Here is a 10,215-nt window from a genome sequence, read left to right on the forward strand (position 1 = left end):
AAAAACCACCCCCAATGAAAAGATTTCAAAGTTAAGGGCAGCAAAAATTGCTTTTCATTCTCCGCCACCAAGGCGGTTCTTTGAGTTGGARTGTACAATTCGTGAGAAAGATCGTAAAATGTTACAGCATTACATGAGTACTATCTTAAATAATACTATGGTACATGTTTTTCAGAAATAAGGAAGAAAAGATAATGAATCGTAGCCTTATTKATCCGCATTGAAATTTTTTTGAATGAAGATAGGTCTTTCTCCTCTGAAAAGAAAACTATATGTGTCACTGTGTCTGCACGAGCAAGGGATATATGACTCAGACGTAACACCACATTATTGAGGAGTCCCGGACATAGTCATATTCCTGATAACCGTGAAGATAATGAACTAGCCACACAATTAGACTCCAGCCTATAATGAGACTACAGGAAAAGGGAAATTTGTGTGCCTCTGTCTAGTTGTAGATTTTTAATCGACGAACATTTTATAAACATAGCTGAGTCTAGACAGAGTCAATGGAATAAATGGAGTATGAGCTCCTCATGCCGAATTTTAAAATTCTCAAGAAATGACATTAGAATCCTAGCAGGAGTGCTAAAAGGTCACTGTCTAGTTAGCGGATCTGCCTGTACACTTGGAATACCTTAGAATACCGTAGAATGTAGAAGAAGATGAGATTATTAAACTATTCGAAGCGAAATCAAAGCTTTGTGGACGCAAATAATCGCAACTATCCAGGGTTTCTTGACGATGCTTCGGACGTTAGGTTAGGTTAGATGGCTGATAGAAGATCGCACATGGACTGGTATGTGTAGTCCTTTGTAAAGCCATRGCAAAGAATAACTTCTTTATTTGAACTTAAACCAGCAAAACGCTTAGTAGCTAATACAAATTTGCACAACCGTTTAATTTCCACCCCCACCAGTTCGGAGGGATGTCTGAAGGTATGCGCTGTGGTCTGGAACTCATACCAGTCTTATCATAGAKACACTCGATGCTATAGATAATGCTCCTTTGCCAATCCGGCACACACCTATGAATGAGTTGAAGGACAATATCGTCGCCCTGCTATCTGAGTTACTGGTAATTTCTTTGAAGGAGGCTCCATTCCAGCGCAGTAARTCTGCTGCTACCTTAATAKTTGCAACATTGGCTTGGAAAACACTGGTACAGTTAGGAAGTCTGAAGCTGGAGTTGATAGAGAGCTCCTGACAGTAAACCTCTGYCCCAACCTTCGCSCCAAGCTTTGATCCGTCCGTATATCATTCTTCATAGCAGCTGTATGGGCAGAGAAGGAGCGGCCAAGTTCACTTTAGTGACTCCATGATCCAAGTGATCCGTTATGAAGTCAAAGTGTGTTAAAGATTTCCGAGTATTCAGAACCCGACTTCTCTTTGTTCTTTTAGGAACCAAGATTGAGTCTGATAGCAACTTCCGCAGATATACGCTTTCCGACGGTGTCTGTGCGCACTATGTGCAAGATGGCGTTTTGTGCAATGGTTGTAGTGTATCTTAGTATAGCACACATGCCAGCGAGCGCCACCCGTTTAACGTTCTCGGGAGTTTTTTTTTTTTTGTTTTTTTTGTTTTTTGGGAGTGTGGTCTTTTCTAGAGCCCTCCACTGCAAAAAGACTCAGTAGAATATATATGGCTAGAGGACTCCTTTCGGTGAGAGACTCCACCTTTCGCCAATCGCTACTTTACAGCGATATAGGGCAATCGATGGATTTTTTCTCTCTMTTTGATATTCGGCTTCCAGAAAGCTTCCTATATTTTACTATATACGCCAGTTTCAGACGGATTTCTCCTATTTTCGGCAGCGGCGCCACGAAGATCTTGTATCTTCTAGTATACAAAACAATCTTGGTTTTATTTGTGYTGATGGCRAGACCACTTCCRACTGCCCAAATTGTTACGACACTGAGATAAACTTGCGTCAACTCGTACACGGAACTCAGTAAATTTTCTTCGATCGTAAGTGCTACCTCTTCTGCCGCGATCCTCAAGTATTGCAAGTTGATCGTTAACGACAAGGGTCCATAGAGGAGGATTGAGAATTATACCTTGTGTTTCGAAGGTTGCACAGATAAAACTTTTCTTACTGATGAACTTCATCAAAAGCATGGAGATATTCAGAGAGTATACAATACAGAAAAGAGATTTTAATTCCGTTGCTTACACAATGGGTCTCCTGAGGGTCTAGGTGCCTCTTCAAACAGCCACTCTACTTACTCAAATCTACTTTATTTCATAAATATTAATTTTTTTGTTAGCACTGACATCACTACTGGTTTAAAGCAAGCACAGTGTTGCATTTTCTGTTTATGTAAAAGCCAAATTATCCATAAATATCTCTTCTTTAAATATTAAATTGAACTATAAAAAAGCAATTAAATGTCAATAATTTATCTCAACAATTAGCCTGACATTATGAGCAAATAATCGTAAATTGCCTGGCATAAACGCTTCCTTTGCGACCAAGAGAAAAAAAATCAATTAAATCATGTGAACAATTTTATACAAATAAATATAAAAAAAAAAAATTGTGTGTAGAAAATGATGTTTACAGAGATTTTATTATTTTTATAGATCAGCTTACAATAAACAAACATGTTGTCGTCCATTAAATCAGCATAATTTGTATAATTAAAGGCAACTTGCCGCTGCCACGCCCTTGCATTGTGACAGCAATGTCGCACACAATAAATAAACCGTTATCARTGTTGTGTGTATAATTTTTATTGCATAAATTACGGCTACAAAACAGATGCCGACATACATACAGACAGACAAATACAAATATTGCCGCTTGTATACAAGTGAAGTACAAGCAAAGTGACATACAAATATTTCCTTACGTATTTTTTGTTGTTGTTGTTGTTGTTTTTTGCAGTTTTTCTATTATCATACTTAACCCACATGAAAATAAAAATATTTTTTTTTATATATATATTTCCTTTTGTATGCGTGTTTAATGCAAATTTAATAACAAGTGTTGATTATATATATTTAGTATAATGAAATCCTTTAGCCTTACAATTACATACAAAAAGAGCTAACAGTAGAGGAAATTAAATTAAAAATTTCGACGAAATTGGAGAAAATAATAACATAGCATTTAAATTTAAAATAAAAAAACTTTTCGAAAAAATATTTTATATAAAAACGCTCATTACCGCTGCACTCACAGCAAACACTGAGCGCCAGGCGTAAGCAATTTTGCCACAGTARATAAAATCCAAATAAAATAACTGTTATAAAACTGCTAACTGCACCTACAAATATAAAAGTACATAAAAATATATATTACGAGAAGCAAAAAGTTAACACAACACATGAAAAACTAATCTAGCTCACTAACTTAAATAATTTGATTAACACTTTACCACCCTGTAACCAAAAAATACCGCAATACGCGACCGCGTGCGCTAAGACACGCTCTCACAACGCATTCACACGCCACAAACACACGTAGAATGCCACGCGCTCTTCCTCGCACACTCTCTACCGCTCTCACTCGCACGCTCTYCACACATATACCCTGCTAGGACCGTTCGCTTATTTAGCCCTTCTTAAATTTGAGGAATAATATGCTCAACACCAAAAAGACCAAGACCCAGAGGGATATCGATATGAAACCGTTATGTACAGATGGTTCAGAGAAACCCCAACCACGTTGTAATATCGAACGTAGACACTCTGTGGGTTTGGTTAACGGCAAGAATACGGTAATGAACTGCAATGCTGGATACATGCCCTCAATGGGCCAAATGATGCCGCACAACATAACGATTGGCAAGAAGGAGCCCATTGCCACGTAGGTAGCCGTGCGCTCCGTGTCCACGGCACAGGCGATAACGAAACCGAAACACATGCCACATAAACCGTTGAGCAGGCAGAGCGCAATCACCAGCCACATGCTGCCCTCGTTGGTGAGATCGAAGAAACCGAAGCCGACAATTAGCACGAAGGTCATTTGTAATATGACGACGGTGAATTGTGAGAGTACTTGTGAGAAGAGTATTTCGGGGCCTGTGATGCCGGCCACCAAGCAACGTTCCAACATGCCCTCGTTACGTTCGATCAGCATGGCACCCGATGTGATCGCCACGGAGAGGAAGAATATGATGGTTAATATGACGCCGGGTGCAGCGAAATCGGTGAAATTCGGATTGCGCGTGCCATAGATCGGTTTCTGCCAGTCGACGGGTATGCGGCCAATTTTCGGATTAAGTTCGCAATCGCGCAGTATGTCTTCGACGAAATCGAAGAAGGTGTATTGTAGATCACGATAGAGCAGCGTGGAGATTTGTTGATCTATAAGGAGAATGAAGAGCGTACGAAAAGTCAGACAGGCCTGAATATTGAAAAAATAAATGCAACACTCACTTGACATATCCAAGCGCACATTAACATCCGAAGAGTCGATGGTAGCATTATCGGCATAACGTCCGCTTTCAACACGTTCATTCAATGAGTTCGTATAGTTCTTGTCGAAAACCAATGAGCCCCATGCATTGCCGCGTCGTACCTCAGCATTGGCTGCTTCCTCGGTTTGGAAAAATTTCTGTAAAAACGCAAAACGTCGCAGTTTATCAAATGAAATGTAATATGTGTCCAGCAACTCACCACTTCCATACTCTTATTCTTCTTCAGCATATCCAGATAGCGGCAACTCARATACGTTTGATTGCAACCCGGAAAAACTGGACAAAATTGATCGATCGACATTTGTTCGGAGAGCTCACCATTAGCCACTGCCAACTTGAGACCGGTGGGATCGTGACCAATCGCGTAACAGAAGAGTATAATTTGCACCACCGGCAAGGCAACTATGAACATCATTATACTGTGGGAGAAAAAAAAAATGGACTTTAATAATGTTATGACTCGCAGGGGTTATTGGTTTCACAAATGGGTCATATGTGTCAGACATTATCCAGCGCCTTTTAATTTGTTTTTATMTTAAGGAAGCATTGCTGAAATAAGCGCGAACGAGCTGACCTGAAATACCTTTCTTACTACAGTTTTTCCTGCCACTTAGTTTAGCATAATGGGTTTAAAGGTTTGTTCTTCAACTCACCCCACATTACGCAACATCCACAGATAGTTTTTCCACACCAAGGCGCGCATGTGATGCGAACTTATCACATCCAAGTGTTGCATTARCGTTGCTGGTGGCTCCTTATCGCTTGGTAGCGGTGAAGCGGGCATCTCAGCGGCCGTAATAGGATCACGTATTGCTGAATTCATCGAGATATTATCACCGAATTCACCCGATATATCGGCGGTATTATGCTCATCAGACATATCCAAAGCCGGATTCGAAATGGCTGGCACTTGCACTTGTTCGACGATTTCCTTTGCAATCGACGAACGSCGTCGACGTCCCATATTCTGCAGGACAGACAACTTCAGAAAGACTTCCTCCAATGAGCTGGCATTGTATTGTTGGCGCAAAAATGTGGGCGCCTCCTCGGCAAGCATGCGACCACCACGCAAAAGGCCGATCTAGTAATGACAAAAAATACAACAATAGGAAATAAAAAATAATCGAGAAGTCGGAGATAAAAAGTTTTGTTGGTGGTCAGTTTTGTGGCTATTTACTTGCCACTTTTGTAAATATCAGTATACAAAGTAGGTATACCAACATATATACTATAGGTTAGTATAACATGTACACTATGCGTTAGTATAACATGTACACTATGCGTTAGTATAACATGTATACTATACGTTAGTATAACATGTATACTATAGGTTAGTATAACTTGTTTGTTAATAATAAACTAAATTAGTATGTGAGATTAAATTTGTACGCAGTCGCAAGCACGTGTCTGCAGAGCTGTGTGCTTTATCGAAGTTTTCGTATGCAACTTTGTGTGTGCTTTGGTCAGTTGGCCATTTGCGGCCGAGTAAACTTTGTGATAAACCGCATTGTGCAGTTTGGTTTGACCTCTGCCGCAGTCAATTATTGTACACAACTTCAACTCGACTATCAATTTTGGTCAGTCAGTTAAACATGAACTATAAGCGGGGAGTTAAATGCGGGGAGGTGTACGTTTTTAAATATGTACAGCCAGCCTGTCSTTCCATTTCTCTTTTAAACCAAATAGAAATGAAAGAGGAAAGTTAACTCGTCCGTTAGCGTAAGTCGACGCCTAGCAAACTCGCAAGCGCTGCATTCGAACTCACTTAACTTTTAGCTAAACGGAACAGAGGCAGCCTAGTTCTTTGACGATACAGTGGTACAGTGCAGGTCTTTGATGATTTGGCGGAGTGACGAAAAAGTTATATGACATTGGATTATAGTTGTGATCGAGTTAAAGTGGCAAAGTTTCTGCATAAGTACTAACATATCGGCTYTTCGCCGAAATTCAAGTATATACTTTTCACATAGTGAAATCGAGGTTAACCAACCTATATCGCTTCAAAGATGTTCGGCAGCAGGAAAGAGACTTGATTATAATGCATATCCATGAAGTTTTTACAAAGATCGGACCTAAGGAACTAACAGAAAATAAGCTACGAGGCTAATAGTAGATCGACTCTCACTTTAACTCAGATAACGGATAGAAGATCAWGAATAATGTTGTGCGTTTTAAAAATAATATAGTAAGGTTAAGAAGTCTAATAGTASCGTGACTGAAATGATTATTTTACATTTACATTTATTATTTGATAGCTCAAGTAGCTCACGATTTCCTATCATMGACCAAATGTAGCCAAAMAWTAGCCYTTTGAAGGCGAGYTAAAGTGAGAAAGMGAACYATWYCTCCCCAGGGTTGTGCGCTTGGTTTGGGGCCYGCCATGTAAACAATGCCTCTAATGAAAAGGGAAGGACCGACCGAARATCGATTAAAGTTTTTGAATAGTGCTCGTAGTCAAGATGAAGGTACGTTATCCCATTTCCAGTATGGTCGAGTCTACGTAACAAGAACGGATCAAGATTTTTATCCGGTTGTGGTTGTCTACTTTGCCTCGTTTACCAAAATTCGTTATTATCTTTCATTATAACAAAAACATGAAGAGATGTCGTCGCTCTCCGCCTTCTTTTCTTCTCTAGCCTCTTTAAAGTGGTTTTGCAAAGATCGTTAGAGTCTAAGCACACTAACTTGATACAACAAAGCAGCCTMACCTCAACTGACGCTAACTTATATTGCTTCATTGAAGCTAAAGCTCATAGAAATCGCAAGCTTTGCTGTCTGATATTCAACCACTGTGTCTTTTATTCCGTTTCCGAGCGCTTTTCAATCGCTCTTTAGTTCCGTTACTTTTCTATATTTACTTCGCTCTTTGCCTGTCTTATTAGAAAGTATTGAACTAGAAATGGGTAAATTTTGTACGTGCGTACAGACGTTTMAATAAATTTTCACTATAAATATAGTCTGGATTGTCCACAGCTTTAACTCATGCATAATACCGTTACATATTCTTAGCYAACAGTTAAGCGGGTGTTTGTATGTGAGATGCGATGAATGCGACGTGCGGAAATTAACTACAATAATTGATTACCATTTGAACATGAGCGGACACTCCCAGGAATAAATTAAATGAAAAGCGTAAAGCATAGAGAAAGATGAGTAAATAAAGCAAAAGTGGAAATGTAAAGAAAAGAAGTCTTTAACTCAATAGATGTAAAAAAACGCGTAGGAGTGAGATTGTGCGAATGATTGAGCAAGTTATAACGGAACTTTGCTTTCAGTTACAGGAAAAATAGTTCTATTTAACACTGCTTAAGCGAATTTCTGTGGTTTTGTGATGAGGAAAAATAAATAAAAATCATTGAAGGGGAGGTAAAGCTTGAACTAACTGCTTCCATTACTACTACTAGCTGGTTCACTTGTAGCCGTTAGTTGCTATGTGAGTTCTTTTTTTTTTGGCTGTAATTTCACAACAGGCATAAGCGGAGGTCTCACAGCCATTAAAAACCACGTTAGTTATATAGTAGGATATTCGTCTAATGGGCCTTGCAAATTGCTCATGAAAGCAGCTTCAGAAACATTTAATACATACATACATATATCCATAAGGTATGATATAAACGATATGTAACCGATGTGTAACCGCTGTGTAACCATTTATTAATTTTTGTATAATTATAACTGATGTATAACCGATGAATAACCGATGTATAACCGATTTTCAACTTTTACATAATTTTTTTATAAAACTAGATAAGAGAGATGCATATGGTGACCAAATAAGTAACTCTTACCATATAATCTACAAAAATATTTAACAGCTAAATTAAGTTTAAGGGGTCAGTAGGGTAATCTTTTTTCAAAATTTTTAATTTTTATTTTTTTGTGCATTTTCTGTTCCCTGATACCCTTAGAATTAATGTAGAAACCCACATTTCCATTGGAAGGTTTCGAAAAAGGCTCAAAAATACTAAAAGCGCTCGACGTTCGGAGCGCTCGGAGTGCACTCTTTTCACTTTAAACGCGTTTTTCTCAAAACACACTTTTTTTTTAAACTGACGGACATGCACAAAACGCCTGCCTATCGTCCCTACTAGATTCATAATTTTCTATAATTCATTGACAATGTTATGACAAAATATATATAAAAAACATGGGAAAATTTCAAAACAAAAAAAAAACAAAAAACGTTAATTACTTTTTTATTTATAAAATTTTTTCCATGATTCTGGGTACGATAACAACTGGCGTAATTTTTAAGAATTAATTGGGTCTTTGTGCTTCAGATGATGACATGAGTAATCGTGTCCGCCAGTGACACGCATCTCATTCACCCAGCCATTTCTCCGACAGATGTCACCAAAAATTCTGAAAAAATTTGCTTGTACACTACACGATATACCTCACGATATGTGAAAAAAGTTATGTTGTAGAATAAAAATTTCTATGAAAAAAAAAAATGTCAAAAAGCAGGTCAGATTACCYTAGTAACCCCTTAATCCATCCAAACTTTAYTAGATTTCAAATTTTGGTTCACTTGTCTCTATTTCTGTCTTTTTAGTACTAGGTTGAACTATTTTTTCACATCTTTGCAATCATTTCGATTCTGTTGATATCATGTCATATTTTGGGTTATAGCTTATGTATTGTAATAAGATTAAGAGGAACATTTTCTTTATCTCTCTGGAATGAGTTTTAATGCTTTAAAATACCTCTTTCTTATACATTGTAATAACCATTATATTAATGAAATATACTGTTCGACTCCCGGAATTTTAAATAATGTCTGCCTATTTCTGCGTTTCATTACAGTTCGCTTTAACCCCAAGTCCATTTGGTGGTGTCATTAGAAGAGCTACTTAAGCTGACACTCGATGGAGATATACATACATATCATAAGAGGTTAGATAATGGTAAGTCGCGTTTACTTTTACATTTGAATAAWTAATGATTTTAGTGAATCTCTGGACATATAACTGAACCAATCGTATATATATAATACGATAGTCATATTGATCATAACTCAGTGAAACCACTAATCTTAAGAAAATATGCCACATGATTGCAACTCATGGATTCTGATGTACCCAAGTAGCCAGTTTTGCCATGTCCACCTATACAGTTACAACTTTTAAAGCTGCTTCGATAAATTGCAAAGATATTTTCTTGAATTGGGAACTGAATTTTACCCTTACGTAATCCTAAGCTTTAGAATAAATCGTGTCAAACCTTCGAGGCTCCTTTGAAAGCTATTGCTTTACTTTCTTTCTATACAGTTTGCTGGATATTGTGTATCTTGACTATTGTTCGAGGATTTTGAAGARCAAAATAAATATTTAGCTTGTTTTGAGGCAATCTGAAGCTATCAAAAATTATTGAAGTGTTTAGTACTTCCATACGTAGACTTGCTAAATGATTTGCCTTTAAAAAAATGTACACCAAGYTTCCAAAGTTTCAAAACCTTTTGAATATGAAATTCTAGTGGATGATTTCATGTGAATTATGAAAGTTTTGACTTTTGCTTTTACTATTATTTGAATATTTTATTATATTTTTCCAGTTTAAATTTCCGCCCAAGTAATTAAATTCTATGTTCCATTTTCTCAATATCTAATAGCAGTCATTYATTATTTAAGCACTTTTTAACTTAACCAGTAATTTTTCTTTCCGTAAAGAATTTTTTGTTAACCAGAAATTAGCTGACAGATGACTGTTACCAATAGCCGTTGGGAAATGGGCACTTAGACTTTAAACAAATATTTTACGCATACGCCATGTCGGCTGATTTTATTAATAT

General features: G+C 37.5%; 1 protein-coding gene across 1 annotated transcript in view; it reads right to left on the reverse strand.

Moving 5' to 3' along the window:
* Nucleotides 1–3,087: 3,087 nt before the first annotated feature.
* The window catches only part of LOC108978651 (ABC transporter G family member 20), a 164,954-nt gene continuing 157,826 nt past the window's right edge, over nucleotides 3,088–10,215 (reverse strand). The window contains exons 8-11 of the mRNA XM_018949027.1: nucleotides 5,078–5,505; nucleotides 4,624–4,843; nucleotides 4,384–4,561; nucleotides 3,088–4,311 (exon numbers count right to left, since the gene is read on the reverse strand). Of these exons, the coding sequence (XP_018804572.1) occupies nucleotides 3,557–4,311; nucleotides 4,384–4,561; nucleotides 4,624–4,843; nucleotides 5,078–5,505 (1,581 nt within the window). The 3' untranslated portion in view covers nucleotides 3,088–3,556. The remainder of the gene's footprint in view (nucleotides 4,312–4,383; nucleotides 4,562–4,623; nucleotides 4,844–5,077; nucleotides 5,506–10,215) is intronic.

The sequence above is a fragment of the Bactrocera latifrons genome, unplaced genomic scaffold, assembly GCF_001853355.1.
Source record: "Bactrocera latifrons isolate USDA-ARS-PBARC rearing strain unplaced genomic scaffold, ASM185335v1 scaffold_125, whole genome shotgun sequence".
Lineage (NCBI taxonomy): Eukaryota > Metazoa > Arthropoda > Insecta > Diptera > Tephritidae > Bactrocera > Bactrocera latifrons.